Source organism: Pezoporus wallicus, unplaced genomic scaffold, assembly GCF_028554395.1.
Source record: "Pezoporus wallicus isolate ANWC-B61680 ecotype Strahan unplaced genomic scaffold, APGP_CSIRO_Pwel_v1 contig_6966, whole genome shotgun sequence".
NCBI lineage: Eukaryota > Metazoa > Chordata > Aves > Psittaciformes > Psittacidae > Pezoporus > Pezoporus wallicus.
In genome coordinates, this window is record NW_026639746.1 from 4188621 (window position 1) to 4207888 (window position 19268).

General features: G+C 39.1%; 1 protein-coding gene across 1 annotated transcript; it reads right to left on the bottom strand.

Moving 5' to 3' along the window:
* Positions 1–7383: 7383 nt before the first annotated feature.
* SPAM1 (sperm adhesion molecule 1) lies at positions 7384–12412 on the bottom strand. Its single transcript, XM_057415816.1, has 3 exons — positions 11406–12412; positions 10169–10258; positions 7384–8328 (listed from the first exon to the last, which is right to left on the bottom strand). Exons 1-3 carry the CDS (start codon positions 12372–12374, stop codon positions 7624–7626), a joined length of 1764 nt encoding a protein of 587 aa, XP_057271799.1. The 5' UTR covers positions 12375–12412; the 3' UTR covers positions 7384–7623.
* Between the last annotated feature and the right edge of the window lie 6856 nt (positions 12413–19268).

The window sequence follows — 19268 nt, forward strand, 5'->3', positions numbered from 1 at the left end:
TCCAGGCTGAACAACCCCAGCTTTCTCAGCCTTTCCTCATAGGAGAAGTGTTTCATTCAAGGTTTACTGTGGTTTTACTTGGGTTCTTTTTCAACAGTTTTTGGTAAGTCTCTATTAGCATGCTTCCTTGCCTCAACAAGAGATGGTTGTGACAGTGGTTTTGTATAGACAGGACATGCAACTTCACCAGGAATCTTCTACCTACTGGATAAAGAGCATTTAGCATACAGTCTTGCCACACATCATTGAGAAAGGCTGCGTTTCTCTGTAACTGCAGAGCTAGCATTTAACCTGGATCCATCACTGAAATTATACATGATGCTGTAGAAGATTACAATGCTGATGGTATTGCTTGGTGGAGGACCTTCACAGAGGTGTAAACAAGGCACTTCAAAAATTTAGTATGGATACTTGTACTATTGAAACAAAGCAAATTCATCAAAACATTTTGAAATTAGTTTTTCATGCCCTTTTTAGAGACATAATTCAGCATTTGGGAGAATGCAATTTGTGTTAAACCTAGCTGGTTACGTCAGGCCACAAAAACTGGAAGCTCTTGTGACTTTGCTGTCAAGAGAAATTGGTTCTGAGCTAGCTGCAAAGGTGAAAAACTATATGCTTTTTCATGCTCTGGTTGTAGATACAGTAAAAGTGACTCATAGGGTAATGCTAAGATTATTTTTTTTTTTTACAGATACTCATTTACTTACTCTTGTAAATTTAATTGAACATTTCCAGAAGGAAATTGGACACTGGAGTTGGCCCTGCTACCCAGTAGGTAGTGTAAGGGAGTTATTTTTCATTGTTTCTCTTAATACAAAGTCTTGAGGAAAGCAGACACATCTAAGTGGCCAGGCCCAAACAAACAAAAGGAATTGGGTGGTTGTTTTTTTTTCCCTAGTTTCATAAGATTCTGCTCTTGACACAGGTAGTCCTTTTGTCCTAACGTTATAGCCTAGCATTGGTGGTTTGGGTTAGAGTCAGAATTTTGAATGTCTGTGTTAAAACTGAGGCAGTGATGGGTGTCGTCAGCAGTTTCAGAGCATGGTACAGCTCTCAAAGTTTCTTGCAAATGGGTGGCATGGTGAAAAAAGAACCTGATCAGATCCTGCATTGAGAGAGAGTGTAGCAGAACTCTGCTCTTTTACTTGCCTCTTTGTAGCAGCCAGATGGCCATTCATTACATACATACATCCTCAGGCACTGGTCACAAGTTTACCCACCAGTTACTGTTTATGGTAAATATAACTGGGGGTTCACTGGAGACATGGGTCAAAAGGTTGACATTGAGGAAATGAATTATTCTGGTTGCAGGGGTAAAAGGACCAGGAAATAATTCACTGGCAAAACAGTATTATTTGTCAATCTTGTTATTTTTAAAAGCTTGTTTCAGCCAAAACAAGTATAGATTTTCAGTGAATAGGTGAAGTGTTTCTGGGTGCCTTAAAAAATGAAAAATAAAATAATTTCTCCCATCTCCACATATCACCCAGATAGCAATGTGCAGAATAAAGACAGTCAATTTGTGAGAGTGGTTTCTGGGAATCAAGTGGCTCAGATTACTGAACGGGGGAAAACGTGTATGAAATTGAGCAGTCTCTGTTTTTGCAAGACTTTTTTGAAGAGTTTTTAATTCTTCAATAGAAGGCTCTTAGTGGCGGGAGCTTAAAGAAACAATATATTGCAGATACAGTAACATATTCTGAAAAAATACATTTCTGTCGTATCCGGCAGAAGATGGGCTGATAAATCTAAACCATTAATTCAGCTGTACACTGACTGAAGTCTCTTACAGTATCTAGGAGGTCAACATATAATATATGAACAAGTCTTGGAGGGTTTGTCCAAGTTGAAAGATCTGTTAAATTGATCTAAAATATGATATATCCTTTGCAAAACTAAATTATTATGAAGGACAATTCTTTACTTTGCAGACAGTTTGATAATATTGTATGTAAAAATACAATATTGCTACCTTGCTACCATTAGCAGCTCAGAGGATGTATGTTCTTGTAGCTAAAAGCCTGAGCTGGAGCACAGAAGGCCACAATTAACTATTCAGTGTGACTGTAGACAAGCCCCTTAATCTCTGGGAAACATTTGACAGTTGATCAAGTATTTCACTTTCCTGTCTTGTCTACAGAGATTTACACACTTCAGCAGTGTTATGGGGTCACTGAGTCTTTCAAGCGCTTTGTGGATGAAGTGATAGTAAGGCAGCATACTCCATTGCAGAGGCTTATTTATGCTATGAAAAAGTATAACAATGTATCTTACATTTCAGGTGACGATGGTGTTGATGCAATACATGTTCAGCAAAGCTTGACTGAACCAACACTGAATATCCAGATATTTCCACATTTGGAGAGAAACAAGATGTTTGGGACCCACGTCTCTACTTTGGAGTGGTACCAAAGAGATCAGATCACATTATCTGTAGTTTAAGCGGGGATTTCAGTGACAGCTGAAGATCTTAACAAGAAGAAGCCTTCAGTTGAATGAAATCCCCTCCGAGTGGAGATCATGAGAAGAGGTGATGCCTCTCTCCGGTATTTTCAGTCCTGATATACCAGGTGTTTGAGGAAAAAAAACGTGTAGAATAAGCCACATATCTTTTCTGCTAATGAGGCACTGCATTAGTGAGAGTCTAGTTGTGTTTTCTGTTTGTAGGCCAGAGTCAAGCAGGTGCTTTGTCAAAGAGAATAGAGAGATTGGATTGAATTTTACAGTGAAAGCTATGCAATGCACCCGCCAGTGTCTGCCTGTGCTGTCAGTGCCCTCTGCTGGCTGGAGCGTCAGGAACTCCTTAGTATCTATATTGGTTTTCGTCATGCTCCAGTGAGAGAAGAGGTGAAAAAGGATTTCTGTAAGGATTGTTACACTGGTTCAGTGGGCCACATTCAAGATTTTAACTTAAGAACTCTGTGGTTTGGATACCTAAATTTGGTATATGCAGCACGTACTGAAACTGCATAGGATTTCAAGACAGGCTGAGTCTATTACTAGTCCAGTGCCCTTAATTACTAGCAGTGCTAGCAGTGAGGTACTTTGTTGTGACATGAATAATATTGTTCTTATGAGACTGTAGGGTGCCCTTAGCCTCCCTTTAAATGGTGGTTGTTAGGTCCCTGCCTTAAGAAATCATCGCTTGACACTGGCAACCTACCATCTCGCCTCAATCTGCTAGTAGCCTGAGGGAGCAGTGTGTGCCAGAAATACACTGCCAACATATGGTATAGTTCTTCTAAGAGATCTTGAAGTGCTATTGAATAAATACATTTTTTGAGATGAAAACAAAGGCAGAGAGGGGTGACTGCATATTATCTGATGTCCATATAAATATGGCATTGAACACAATGCTCTGGAATCATGTGCAGAGAAACAAAATGTTGACTGAATATGTAAAGTAGCAATTGACATTAATTTTCATACTGTTTGTATGTGATTACTAATCAATAAATATCTTACAAGTTTTAAACTAAGGGTTATACAAGCATACACTGAAAATGTCATCTGATTACTACTAGCCAAGGAGAACTATAATCAATACACCAAGATGGTGGTAACACATTAGTGAATATAATGAAATACAATGTTGTTCCTTTAAAGATGATAATATTGATTGGTGCCCTTTACCCTCCTTGCCCGTTACTTTTTTGTTTGTAACAAGGGGACAACAAATGCAAGAAGATTTTACAGTCCTGTGTACTACTGGCAGTGAAAAGTCACTGCAAAAGATTCAGAACTCTTGCACACCAAAGAACTGTTCTCTACAGACCCAAATCCTTGACTGGTATACACAAAAATTTAGAATTGATCTTGAATACTGCTTGCTTACATGACTGCTATCATAAAGAAAAATACCATGGTGCCTGGTTAAATTTCATTGGAGTTTCCAGAAAAACAGACAGAAAGGTCTGGGCTAACCACATATCCAAAACCATTTAGAAGTGCTAAGGGCTGAAGTTAGACCAATCTGCTTCCAGCCACCTATACAATGGCTTTCAGTAGGACAGGGGAAAAACTGCCAAGAAACAAAAACAAAAAAGAGATTTCTTCAAGAAAGATGACGTAATTGTTAAATAAGGCAATAATATTTTTTTTAAGCCATGCAATAAACGTTTTTTATCTTTGTTATTCTTTGGAATGGAACTCATAACTCTGTCTTGAAATCTCAGCCCCTAATTTTGCAGGCTGTTTTGCTTTGGCAGAATAGGTATCTGTCAGTGCAAAGGGCCTTGCACAAGCACACTGAAAAACCTTTCAAGTAAGTTTTAAGTGTGTGTGCTTGAAGGACAGAATTTAGTTGTCTTCTTAAAAAGGTCATCAATGCTCCATAACTGAATATGTTTTAAAATTATGTACTGTCTTCGCTGTCTTGTTGTTTGTATTGAAAAATGATGGATAGGTAGATGCACAAATCTAATCTGTGTCTGGGAGCTGTCTAGTGCATATTGCACAGGTTGGAAATCTTCCACACAATTCTTTGCTGATATGTATGTATATATTGTGATGCAGGGATTAGAGCAAATTTAGCTGGGCTCCTTGGGATGCTAGTCACATACTAGGCTGTCTACAAAGTGGTCTTACTGGCCTGCATCTCAGTCTCTCTCTCCCTGTTGCTATTTTTAATACAGAGAAACAAGAAACTGTAAGGCAAGGACTAGACTATGATTTCACTTCTGTTCAGATTCTGTGCCCATAGGCACCTCTCTTAAAAAGTGCAATAGCTTTGGGTGCCCCAGAGTAAGCAACACAATAAACCAGATCCAGATTCTTCAGAGAGAGAGCCGGAATTTCAGTTAAAATTTAGGAGAACTTTTAGATGTTGGAGGAGAGCACTGGAGGCACTCAAACAACTTTCTTTTAGACTATTTCATCAAAACTGGTTTAGCATTTCCCAGTCCCTAAGTATTGCCAGCCTGAAAGCTTACTAGAAGGGAGACATACAAAAGAGTGAATGGCAATCAAAAGTGAAATGAATGTTTCTTTAGTGTTTAATCTTTTGAAACATACAACATAAGAAATGGAAACTACAGGGCTACCGAGACAACTAATGATTACAGGAGGTGCTGTGAATGGAAGGGGAATATTTGGGGGCGGTAGAGTCCGCTTCGGAAGAATACAAGATTGGCTTTGAACCTAACATAGTCACCAGCGATGCAAGGCACAGCACCCCTTTTTGTTCTTTACTTCTTCCTGACTCCGTGGAGGCTCTCTGACTCCATCTGACTCTAGCATAGAATATAGGCAAGACAAATATAATACAGAATAAAATAAAATATTTGGAAAATACTGTAATTTTACACAGCACGGAGCCAGACTGATTCTATGGCAAGAAATTTGTAGGATTTAAAGCATGAATTGCAGATATATGTAGGTAACATAAATATCCCAAATGAGCATTCAAAAGGTGTTTTGTAAAGGATTGTGCATTGGAGCATATGACAGACAGCTATTTATATGAAGACACATTTCTGTGGACATTTTATTGCAATAGTCTCCTGCCTTTCATATCCCTTTGCTGATCTTGGCTGCTCTCAAGAAAAAAAGAGATGGGATCAGATGGATAGGTGTAATCTAACAATATCAGTTACTGTGTTCCTGTACCTTTACAGTGGGCCTCAGGGAAAGGCTGACTGTATAAATGCCAGGTAGATAAAAACTGTTGAATGGGAAGAGACTGGTCTGTTCACATTCCCCACTGCTTCACTCTTTTGCTTCAGCAGTTCACTTCCTCTGCATCCACTGGGAGGTCCTGGCTGTGCCTCAACTCTTCTGTGATTTCAACTTGTCATTCCTGCTTTTGTTTTTTTTTTTTATGTTTCCAATTTTTAGAAACCCTTTGATAACCCAGTTATCACAACTATGGTGTGAAAGGGGAGGGACCTCAGGTACAGTAATTATGATACCATGGCTTTTGTTTACCCAAGATCAAATACCCAATATCAAAGTTGAAGTGAAAAAGAAATATGTTTTTACAGAGGTGATTAAAAGCAGCTGGCTTTTTTTTTTGTGTCAGTCTGCTACATATACATATTTTTTTATCCATGATTCTACTTGGAATATTAATGGCAGAAATAGCTTTGACTCAACACCATAACTGTGATGACAAAATTGTCACCCCCTCTTGATAACTTGCTGCCAAAAGCCATAAAACATTATTTCTCCATGTTAAATCTAAAGGCTTCATCTATTTTTATGCATGTCTGTTATGACTGACAACTGAAAATTCAAAGGCAATGAATATGTGCTTTTTGCTAGATTGAGGCATGAACTTTTTATAAATAAAGGGCTACTATATATTGAAATCTTAGGCATTTCCATTAGTGAGGCAGGTTGCATCTGTGGGAGGTGGTGATTTATGAGGATCATGCTTAGCTCTGGGGAGACTTTTTAATGTATCCATGTCAGCAGCTACTCTTCACCCATCAGAAGTCCAGCAGCCTATTAAGTATCTGACACAATAATTTGAAAAGGTTATTTTATCAAATAAACTGCAGTTAATTGCTTCTAAATGCCTAAACTGTTAATTACTTCTAAATGCTACACATACACCATAAATAGACTCCTGATATGATACTGGGAGCAGTTTTGCTCTGAGGTATCTCTACTACTTTCACACTGCTTTTGGCAATGGAATAACATTAGCAAATAGCCTTAGAGCTGTCAGCAGACTGCATCAAAAAGTTTGTCTCGAGGTTAGGAATCACAGGCATTGGAGGTGAAGAAAGGGAGTCCCAGACCCTCAGTGTCACTCATCTTACAGTCTCCACTGATGGGTTTTCCCGAGGGACAAACTGGATACTACCAAAGAAACTGCTCAGGAAAGTTGTATGCTCACAGGCTTTTGTCCAAATGGCATAGACAGCTGTATCCCATTGCTAGGACTGGCTGGATGGAGAAACTAGGGCTGGTGACTAGTGCCCATAGGAAATGTAAAGGCAGATCAGATGAGTTGTGTTGGCTAGACAAAACAAGTGAAAGCCAAGGATGGGACATCTGAGATAAGGAGGGGAGGGCTTGGGAGAAGAGGAAAGAAAGAAGGATAAACTGCTCAGCTCATATTCTGAATAATGAAGCTGTAATATTTGAAGTGAATATTTACATTAAAGTCAGAACCTTTAGAAGAGTTATGAATATATTTAATTGAAAGAAAAACCACAGTGTCCCTGTAGGTATGGTAAAAAGTGGAGAAACGTTACATTAATCAGATAAATTTTATGCTGCAAAGTCCCACAGATCTAAAGTTTCATATGGAATAAAATTAATTCCTGCATCAAACCTATTGATTCCTGAGACTCAATGAGATCCAGGTTACGATGTATTTAACTGCTTAACTTGAAGTATACAAAATGGCATTATCCACAATTTATTTTTTTTTTTAAGATAACTGTTAAAAATGTAAACTGTAAAAAAAGTTCCTTATTCTGGATTGTCCTTTGGTGTAATCCATATTTACAGATCAGTATACCTTTGGCACAGATAGTAGTTTATAGAACTAAACTGAAGAAATACATTCAAGCTGAAGTGTCACCTATGCAATAGAAAAGGTTACCTGATACAAATAAGACCATATGCCTTTCAGGAATGGTTTTCTTTGTAAATAAAACGTACAGAATTTCAACCACAGCCAGAGAAAAGAATATTCTCACTTTCACAGGTCATTTGTATTAATGTTCTGAAAATTAGAATTAAACTCAACAGATTAAACATGGTTATCTTATAGGATGAAGAACTACTGGAAGTACGGGTATCATTTGCTTCTAAATCATATTTAGTCACAGCTGTGACAGTGCTATGTTTTGGAATTGTTATATTGAGTATATTATTTCCAAAGGTAGATTGGAAATCTTCTATTTCAGGATGTGTAGATAATGTCACCTTACTCTGGGAGGGTAACGAAAATACAGTTCTGTTAGACAGGATCTTTTCTTCAGAGTCTTCTATATTAGAAAGCGCATTTGAGGATATCTGAATGCAAATATCTTCTGAAATGCAAACATGGAGGTAATGGATGTCATTTATATCAGCTCTCGGTTCACAACTCTGCCCTGCATAACAGTGGCAATCAAATTTTTCTATGAATGTTTGCAGATCCTGAAACGCTGGCTGCCCTTGTAGAGTGTATTTTCCATCCTTTGTCATTTGAATGACAATATTCTCAGGGTTTAAGTGAAGATAGTCAGTGGAATTCCATTTTTTCCGTACACAGGCACCAGAGTCTTGGCATAACACCTGGCTACAGATTCTGGCTGCCATTGTGACATTGATGAGGTATGGGGTCAAGGTCCTCCTAAGGTAGTTGTCCAGAGTTCTGCAGGTGTTCTGTGAAAAGAACATCATATCTGCATAGTTTAGTGTAGAAACCATTAAAATGCTGTCATTCTAACACCACTGTACTGTAGTGGATATCTATGAATGTTTCTTCTGAGGTTTTGATAATAGATAACAGTTCCAACTAGTTGTTGGAAGCAAGTTTATCTGAGAAATTGCTACACAGTTCAAGGATCACAGCAAATTTATGTGGGTAGTTGCTGTAGATGTGATGAAAAACACATCAGAAAGCCAACAACTTTAGGCTTTCATTTTATCTGTATATTTCATGTAGCTTCTTGAATCAGATGCATTTAAAGAAGTTACATGAAGGATTGAAGTTCTTTTTTATGGTCTTGAATGGTTTGAAGGGATCTTGGAAGAAAATCTCACTTCTTCAGCCTGAACAAATATTTTTTTTCTATCAAATCATCTCTATGAGACTCTTCAATTTTGCCCTGACCTGAATAGGCTGCAGGAAAAGGGAGCTTTCACAGCATTTTTGAATGGAAAACATTTTGGGAGGATGGTCAAACTGGATGTATGCTAAGAGAATTGAGCATTTGAATTGATCACAAAGATGACATATATTCTGTGTATGCTTGGCACGGTTTAATAATCAGAGGCTTTGGAAACTCTTTGTTTCTGACACTGTCTTCTTAGGGCATTTGCCTAATACCACATATAGATACAGCTAATATTTACACCTGTGGAGATGACTTTGGTGAATATGAGGTACAGGTAGGTTTTTTTGTTTTTCTTTTAGGTATAGATAAAAACCCTGCCTAGAAATTTTGGTTGATGCAATTCTTGCAGAAGGGAGGCTCACAGTAATAGTTCATTGCTGAAAGGCTACTGACTCTGATAGCTGTAAAAAAAAAAAGGTGTGATTAGTGCACAAATACATAGTCTGACTGGGCTGTGGAAAGTTCTGTTTCCTTACATGAATCTCAAAATTCAAGCAATAAAAGTGGTTGCTTATCTGTGGTCTGATATTGCACTAATAGGCAAAAAAAAAAACCCTTCAAGTGCAACTGATAATCCTTTCTCAAATGCAGGCACATATAATAAAGTCAAGCTCAGATGCTCTTGGTTGTTTGACCCTAACAACTGGGAGGTTTATTTGGCTATGCTTTCTATGACAGGAGGCCCAGCAGTGCTTTAGAGTTTCAGCTCTTTGCTCTTAGAAGACTTCAGAAGAGTCTCCCCATACAGAAGTTTATGATATCTAGCTTGCCTGGGTATGAATGAGCTAGTTCGAAAGATTTATTTGAACATCCTTGTAACAATGTTTCTCAAACTATATTTTTTCCCTTCCTAAAACAAACTAGATTTTTTCTCTTTTCTGACCCAGATCCTTCTTACTATGAAATTAATCAAAGTAGTACTTCCAACACACACAACAGGCTGACGCTGAAATTTCACAGACTAACTCCTAGTGCTTTAAATATTCTTGCTAAATGCACTACTTTAAAAAGTAGGAGAGTCTTTTAAAAATTGTTTTGGGCAAGCACAAGTAATTTTTTTCTGTACCTCAAGACTGCAATGCAATGAGAATATAGGAATTCTTTCCTTAAATTAAGCGTGAACTTGCGTACAGTTACCATGGTAGCTTGTCCAGTTGCTCAGATCCAACACCAATAATCTGAAAAACTGAACTCTTACTCTGTGTGGTCAGTGACGATCTTCATATGCCTCAAATGTGCTTGCTTTTTTTGACTCGATAGGACTGCTGGCAATATAGAGTCATTATTATAAATGTAGAAGATCTTATATAAGTAATCATAATGCTTTTTGTCCTTTTCACTTTAGAGCTCTTTAAAAATGTCATGTTATGATTAATCTGGCATACCTTATTTTGTGTTAAATTCATATCACCCCAGATCACAATTCCAGAAGCACCCAGTGCAGCAGATTCTCCAATGGTATTTACCAGGTCATCCTGAGGGGAAACATGTTATAGCTTACTTACATCAGTATGATTCTTTGTACAAGGGCAAAGGGTATAATGTGTATAGTAAATTACATATCCAAAATAACTGCTTTGAGGACAGCAAGTAATTATACACTATGCAAACATTCTGCTCTCAATTACACTGTTTTATTCTGGGATTGGGTTGCACAGGTGACACCAGAAAACATTGCCAACTATATCCAATTTATGTATGTCATCTGGTTAGAAAAACAAGGCTGTAAAACTGAGATGGTGGTTAGGCATATGACATACACTCCTCCAACCATTTTAAATTATGTTTTGCTGCATTGCCTTGACACTGCTCAGAGCTGGTAGTAGCTGGTTTCAGTAATGCTGCCTGAAGCAAAAGCTGGACAGCACAGCTATTTTGGTTGTTTGGCTTGGGTTTTGGGTTTGTTTCTTTTTGTGTGTGTATTTTTTTTTAAACTTCGTATCAGGTACCAGAAAGTGCTAAAGCAGAAAAGTAGCAAGAGAAAGAGCTTTCATCAACAGCAATCAGTTTTCTTCAGAGGATGGCTCTGGCCTTTTACAGAGATTAATCTGGGAAATTTGTTTCTGCTCATATCTCCTTTTAGGGTCAGCTATTAACCCAGCCCTAACAAAAATCTTAAAGCTCATCCGGCCTGCGAGAGGACTATGGGTAGAAAAAGAACAAGGGGAAAACACAGCACATGAAAAGGAAGAATGTAAGGATTACAGGATTTAAGCGATTGGTTAGGAACCCAGTAGGGACTCTGACAGCACCCCTTGCTCCCTGAAGGTATCCACAGAACTGGGGATAATGCCCGGTCATGCTGTATCTAGAATGTGAGACGACAACAGACAACAATGCATTCACCATTACTACAACATCTAACTTCACTTTCCTCATGGTCTGGATGACCAGGAAGAGATTCCCCAGATTGGCGGCATCTCTGATAGCATGGGTGTATATAAAAATATGAAGGGGAAAGTATAGCCATAACCGCAATAAGATGATTAGACCTTAATCAGAGCCTAACCTTGGCTAACCCATGAGATGCTGAAATACTATTTGGAAAGCTACTGGAGTACAACTAGGGACAGAATTTTCTCACTATCTTTTAACCCTTATTCAAGGGCTATCTCCACTCACCTGGGAGAGATATTCCTCATAGACATCTGTGAACACTGGACGTGTATACACAAAAACTGGAAGAGGATGAGTAGCACTAGAGACATAAGAAATTCTAATGGCTTCTTGAACTCTGTTGCGAACAAAGAGCTGGGCATTTCTGGAAGATCTTAAGGCTGTCTCTAGATAGATAGATGGATAAAGTGCTGTGCTTTTCTCCCACAACCAATTAAGCTCATTATTTCTTTCTATTTCAATATCTAAACAGGTCCCTGTGTAATTATGTGGGTTTTGTTTGTAATCATAGTTGTAACAGTCTGGATAAAGGTAATATCCCCACAGACGATTTGGCTTCATTTCTATGCCCAGCTTTAAAGATTCCAACATAATTGATTTTGCTGCAGCTTCAAATTCCATTTTGGCTATAATCCTGGCTTCGGCTTCTGATATACTGAGGTCTCTCTGCTGAACCAGTTCAATGGATTCCTGCCTATAAATATCTTTTGATCCCCAGTTTCTTATCCATACAGGTCTCCAGTTTTCCCAGTCAATGACAGCCAATCCAAATTGTTCATCTGAAGGAATATAGAACTGGATGTCCTCTTTGGCTTTCTTTAAATGATTCTCCAGCAGTGAGAGTTGAGGGAGTCCTCCATTTAACGCCTCTCCTGTGATTTCATTTTTGTAAGGATAGTAGCCAAGCCTGTCTGGATAGAAAAGAGTGATGTTTTGCCCAGTGGATGTCTTCAGTGTGCTTCCAATGAAGGAAAAAAAATTCATGTCCAGCTGTACTCCAGTCCTTTCAGTACAAAGCTCTGTAGGAGCATTCCAGATAGAAAGGAAGGGTGAATTATGAACAAGTGGACGAGCTCTTATGTTCAGAGATGAGCAGCAACACACTAGAAGAGTGGCAAATACCATACCAGATGCTATAGGATACGTATAGGTAACACAGATACCAAAACTTTGTATTTGTCTTACAGTTTCCATTGTAGCATGTGCAGTTACATTAGGTGGTTTTGACTGGACAAAAACTAAATGCTCTCTGGGTGTTAGAAGGTTGGCTCTCTATTAAATGCTTTACCATACAGTATATTACTTCAGATTAATACATATTAAGCAATATTCCTTGGGTGTAAAATTGGGGTGTCCTTTATCTGAGGCTCTCCATCATTTCAGGCTGCAGGAAACCTCTCAACAACTTCTGAAACCTAATGCAGAAAAAGAGACAGATGTGGATAAAGCAAGAGATGATAAATGTTTAATTTCTAACCATGACACACATACTATTTGTGATTTTGAATGCATTGTAATCTTTGAATAAAATTCTCTTATGAAGCAAAAGCATAATATGTAACCATAGAGGAAATAAATTGTACATATATAAAATCATGTATATATAAAGTAGGTATAAAACTGACAATGGATTGGTATCCAGCAAATCATGTATCTGAATGAGTATGCTCAATAGTAGCCCTGATTGTACCTGTGACTGAAGTCTGTAAGCAGTCGCACAATATCTTCTCTTAATCAACAGTAATGTATGTGTAGCATTTCTCACCTATTTCAAAATACAGCCCTAGCTCTTACTTAATTAATTTTACAGAACATTTAAGGGAAGTTAAAAGATAACACAAAACTGGAATCTGGACTGCTGTATATATGCAAGAAAACAATCTATGTACACTCATTTAACTCGGTGAGGTATCTGAAATAGTATAGGTACTCTATCTTCTGTCCAGAGCTCTATTAAACAGGCTCAGAAGCTATGTATCATCTTGGTATATGGCCATCTTTATGTTGCTGGAGGCTATTTGAGATCTACAGATTAAGTGACCTTAAGTTTGCTTGTACGTGTAATTCATTAGGAGAGCTGAAGTTGTCCATACACCCACAGTGAGCAGTCACACTTTTATTGAAGAACATAATGGAAGCGGTGGTAGTCATGGTGTGGTCATCAACTTTTACATAGTAGCCCAGGAGCTAAACCATTCCTCGGTGCAGTGACTCACTTGAACCCACTTCCCTCCTGATTTTGAAACAGTTCAAACTTGCATCCGTCACTTTCCATAGGAGCCTCATGACAAGGCCATAGAGTATCTAAGGAGTACATAGAAGTGTGCACAAAAATATAGGAGCCACCATGAAGTGGGCCACAGTGTGGCTGGCAGCGTAAAGTCTCTGAGTACAGATTAAAAAGAAAAGCCAAAAAAGATTTTGATTTGCATTTACTGAATTCAGCTAGGAGTGAAAATCCACAAATCTCTGGTTCCTACACCCTGAATTATCTCTCTCCCTCTGTTTCTCTTTTCTGTGACTACTTAGTGTAAAACAAGCTGCATGGGCACAGAATCTTAGATCTCTGTTCCCCCAACAGCACATACAGACAATAGGCTGCAATTATAATCCATTTGCGTTTTTTCATCCTCCCTCTGGCTGCATGGTTATATTTCTGATGTGTTTCAGTAAAATGGCAAACTGCCTCCATCCATCAAATTGTCACATAAGCAGGAAAGTTTGACAGTATAATGGGAGGTTGATAGACTTGAACCTTCCCAAATTCAGCCTCAAGCCAGATTCACAGCAGAGACTGTTGTAGTACTAGTACAAAGAGTTTCCCTGTGTGCGTTCACAGTTTGATCACATCTGAATCTACTGAAAACTACAGATTTGCCTTGTCTGAGAGAGAAAGCCACGTATGAAAGGAACTATCGGGGGGGTGGGGGGGTGGTGGTGAGAAAAGGCAGAGCAGCATGATGGAAATCTAGACCTTTGGGGGATCAAAACAGTAAAGGAACCTATGCCAACAAATGGACTAGATCCTGTCCCTGGTCACAGACTTCACACTCTCTAGAGATTTTTCTGATTCTTCTTAATTTGAGGGTAATTTGCCTCTTCTGAGGACTACAAGGAAATGAAAGACAAATGAGAAAGTTGTACTGGAGGAGGAGATCTCTAGGAGTCAAGTCTGCCAGAGGAGAGAGGATGCATACATTAGAGGGATCTTCAAGACATGCCAGAACCCATACTCTTAGGCTCCCAGATTAGCAAGTCTATTTTGCAGATCTCACTGTACTTCTTCCTCATCCATCATTTCTGATGCCAACAGGCAGTAGGGATCTTTTCCCTTTTATTCCTTTTCTTCCTGGGCGCATTGCCAGCTCTTGACCATTGTGTCAGTGGAGAAACATAGAGCTGCTCGCCATTCCTTTTGCTTGGTCCCCAACCTGGCTGAGAAGGGAACAACAGCCAATTCAATATTGTTGGCGTAGAGCTCCCAGTACATGTGAATGAAAACAGCTACTCAAAGACATAAGCATGCACAGCTGAAAAACTGGCAAATAGGCACCTATAGCAAGGGTTCTTGGAAGATGGTTTGGCAGCAGAGAAAGACTTTTTCTTTAAAAGCAGAACCTTATAGTCCTGGAGTAGGAAGTGCAAGTAGAAGGAGCAGAAAGTACGTCCATGCAGTATCTTCAAGCATCACTTCAGAACTCACTAGCAGATACACAAAAGACAGGTAAGGAAGGGAAATAAAATGTAGCATAGGTGGCGAGGTGCAAAGTACACCAGACCTATAACTGCAACAGCTTCCTCCTACAAGCCATGGTAGCAGCTCCATCTTCCCAGTAGCACTGCTAGTCTCTAGAGCCCAATTTCTGACCATAAATCAAGCAACGTAAAGCACATTCTACATTCTCTAGCAGGAGTGTCATCAGCACTTCTCTTCCACAGACCTGCACAAACTTTCAGCTAGGATTTTGGCCCAGTCATCCTCTTTCCCCAGTGTTCACAGTGCTATGTGCATATCTGCAGAGAACTCCATATCTTTTCACAAAGAGCTGAGCTCTGCTCCAGTGTAGTTCTGCACTTCTTTATTTAGCTTAGCTTTTATTTTCTCCCTTACAGGAAAGCTTTTTGTTCATCTTCAATGGTCAAATTTTCATCAACATTTTGGAAGAAATGGAAACAAGTGCCTTGAAAGCTAGACTACCAGTCAAGAAGGCCAAGAGCTGTAAAGGAAAAGTGAAACAACAGATACTTCAGACCCTATGATCAAGAGGTATGTATGGTGACTGCTTATTGCTTTCAACAAGCTTGAATCCTCCTTCATGGTCAAGCTCTTTTGTTCTCTTGGGACGATGAATAAGCAGCAGTAGACAGGAGTTCTCACAGTTGTGTTTGCATTCCTTCACCTAGTCTTCAATTGTCCACTTCTTTTATCTTAAAAAGCCTTATCAATCACAGGAGGCAAACAAGTTCTTGGTATAGAAATAGCAGATGCATTGAAGTCTAAACATTCATACAGATACTTCATCATTCTGCACCTGCTGATGTGATAACTAAAGAAATCCTGCCAAGAAGCAGTTTCATAAGATAGGCTTATATTACAGATCTGATCACCAGGAAACAACGTATGGCTGTGTTTAAATTGCTCCAAGAGCAGCACTTCATTTACATGGCATCTGCTTGATGAGTCTTGTAGAAAACAAGGCTTCATGCACTTCCCCCAACTGCCCAGACATGACAACAGGAAAAAGCCATCTCTCCTCTGATCTAAACTCTTTGAGCCTCTCCTCATATGACAACTGTTATAATCCCTTATTCATTTTTGTAGCAATTTGCTGGACTTGCTCCAGTATGTCCATTTCCTTCTTGTACTGGGGAAACAACACCAGGGGTGGAGACAATACTACAGTGTGGTATCACCACTGCTAAATAGACAGATGAAGCACATTCCTCGTCAGATTATTCCTCGCCAGGTGCAGGACTTTGCTTTTGTTGAACTTCATGAGGTTCCCATCAGCCTGTTTCTCCAGCCTGTGAAGGCCCCTCTAAGCAGCAGCATGATCCTCTAGTGCATCAGCCACTCCTCCCAAGTTTGCATTGTTTGCAAACTTGCCAAGGGAGCACTCTGTTCAGCTAATTAATCAAGATGTGAAATGGTATTGGACCCAGTATGAGCCCTTATTGTACATCATTTGAAATGGGCCTCCAGCTGGACTTCCTGGCACTGATCACAACCCTTTGAGCTTGGCAGTTCAGCAACTTTTCAGTTTCACCATCCATTTATCTAGCTTGTACTTCATCATTGAAAATATCACAGGAGACAGTGTTGAAAGTCTTGCTAAAATCAAAAGAATCTGCAATAAAGACAATATCATCTGCTCTTCCTTTGTTCATCAAGCCAGTCATCTCTTTGTAGAAGGCTGTTGGGTTAGGCAGGAATGATTTCCTCTTTCTTAATACATGCTGACTACTTCAATCACATTTTGTGCTTAATGTTCAGGAATGTTTTCCAGAATTATTTGCTCTGTCAGCCTCCCAGGGATTGAGGTGGGGCTGGGCTGACCAGCCTATGGTTCTTTGGATCTCCTTTTTTTTGGCTTTTTTGAAGACAAGTGAAATTTGTTTTCATCCAGTTCTCAGAACCCTCACTCAATAACCATGACCTTTCAAAGATTATCACGAATGGCCTTCCAATGACATCAGCCAGCCAATTCAACACATACAGCTTCTCACGGACACATGAAGTCATGCCCCATAGACTTGCGTATGTCCAGTCTATTCAAGTGTTCCCTAACCTGATCCTTCTCCACTGAAGGCAAGTCTTCCCTCCACCACTCTTTTTTTCATTCCAGAAATGACTGAGGTGGTAAAGCCATTGAGTACCTCTGCCTCTTCCACGTCCTTTGCCACTGGACCTCCTGCCTGCCGCATTCCGCATTGGGCCCACATTTTCCCACATCTTCTACTGCTGACAGACGTGTAGAGCCCTTCATGTTGCCCTTAACATCTCTTTCCAGATTTAACTCCAAGTGGGCTTAGGCTTTCTTAATCCAATCCTTACACCTCAGGCAGTGTCTCTATTCCTCCCAGTTCACTTGTCCTTGCTTACCATTCACGTGTTCTTCCTTCTTATGTCTGAGTTTTGTTAGGAGATCCTCCTGCTTTTTCTTGATTTCCTACATGTGGACCATTTTTGAGCTTGGAAAAGGTGATTCTTGAAAGTCAATCAGCTCCTGTATCCATCTTTCTAGGGCTGTCTCCCAGGCAGTTCTTCCAAGCTGATGCCTAAAGACATCAGTGTGCTCTCCTGAAATCAGTGGTTGCCATTTGCCTCTTTTGGGGACCTTGAACTTCACCATTGCATAATCACTGCAGCCAAGACTGCCTCCAACCTTCACCCTCCCTGTTTGTAAGGTTCAACAGAGCATTTCCCCTTGCTCACTCTTTGCTGTATTATCCAAAGTGACATTTCCCAAGATGGTACAGACTGATACTTCAATGACAAACTAAAAGAAATCCATACTGAAATTCTGAGGGAAAGTATTTTCCACTTATGCAAGTACATCTTATTAAAATGGAATAAAACTATCACACATAGAGAGCTGAGATATACTGGTATTTGCCAGGACAGCAATCCTTCATGGGACTGGTTTTGTCCTAACAAAGTGGGATAACCTCAGAAAGGAGCTGTGGGACTGGTTCAGCTTTTACTGTGCCCCTGTCTCTGGTTGTATAAGATTTCTTGCACCCAAAGTCAGAAAACTGCAGGACACAAATTTTTTTCTTTGTTCCTACAGGCTTTTTTTTTTATGAGTGGATTTCAGCAATATGCTGGTTTGATGTAGAGGAAAAGAGGAAAGCATTGTTTTGAATCCTGTATTTGCTGGTTTAGCTAGAACATATTTATTTTTGGCTAATGTTGCAAAGTTTGATTTAACTGATTGTTGGGAAACGATGCTCCTCCAAATCTTGCTGTAATGTGCTCTGCTGGGTATAAATTAATACATTATTTTATGCAATAATTTCCAGTTAAAAGGATTGCCTGTAGCCCCACCTAACAATGACAGCTCTGATAAATGTTGCTCTTTTCGGTCTTCTTGAGCATCCTCCTGAATGAGCTGAGTCATAAAGCCACCCTTGTCTTTGTCAAAAAGTCAATATCTTTACAATATATTAACACTAATTGCTCTGGGGCTACCTGACCAGGAGTACATACTGATGGATCTAAATGCCCTTTGTCTAAGGAAATAGCTTCTGCTTTATTTTCCCAAATTTGGCATTTGTAAAAGTTAACTATTAGAGGGAATCATCTTAATTTTCATGGTTTAATTATTTCATCATTTTTCACAGCATGAACTGCACTGCAGAAACACACAGTTGAAAGTACAGCAAATGTGCTCCTGTATTTTGGTAGCTAGTCAGTCATAGATGCCAGGGGAGCCTGAAAAAAAATGCCTCACTTGGCCACAGACAGAAAATAAAAGGGAGGAATACTATACATACCTTTGGACTTCACACAAATATTATGCACCACAACCAGATGATGTATCCCATCAAATAAGCATTATGTTATTTGGCTTATATTCAAGAAGTGCCACTAAATATTAGAAGAATTCAGGTTTGGGCTTTTTTAATGAAAATTAGACATGAAAGTCCATGTTTAGCCTTGAAATGATTAGACATTGCTTAGTGAAGTCAGACCTGCTAACATTAAAAATAAACTTAAGCCAATAAGTACAACCAGTATCTGACATTGTGATTTTAGTAAATCTTAACCATGTTTCTCAGATTTCAAGAACAAAAAAAAAAACAAACCAAAAAAAAAAACCCCATGGAATCTCACTTTCCCTGGTTTAGTTTGAATGCTGAGGAAGCAGTGGTGCTCCTCATGACTTCTGAGGGAGAAGCTGGGTGTTACTGAGCTGCGGTATCTGGTTGAACAATAGCATGTAGAAATACTTTTAAGCCCTAGTTATCAATATAATTTTAGGTTATAAATGACATAGTTTAAATGTTTATTGACTGTTTCTTGCATTGCACACAATGTGTTGCTGCCTATTAATTAGTAATATAAAACAGTAACAGAAAATACCA

What these genes read in the sequence shown, in the direction of transcription:
- SPAM1 (XM_057415816.1), bottom strand. Translation starts at nt 12,374, where the DNA reads ATGGAAACTGTAAGACAAATACAAAGTTTTGGTATCTGTGTTACCTAT. An exon ending in ATGAGGAATATCTCTCCCAG is followed by an intron (nt 10,259 to 11,405) that starts GTGAGTGGAGAT and finishes GTTTCCCCTCAG; the next exon opens with GATGACCTGGTAAATACCAT. An exon ending in TGAATTTAACACAAAATAAG is followed by an intron (nt 8,329 to 10,168) that starts GTATGCCAGATT and finishes TTCTTTTCACAG; the next exon opens with AACACCTGCAGAACTCTGGA.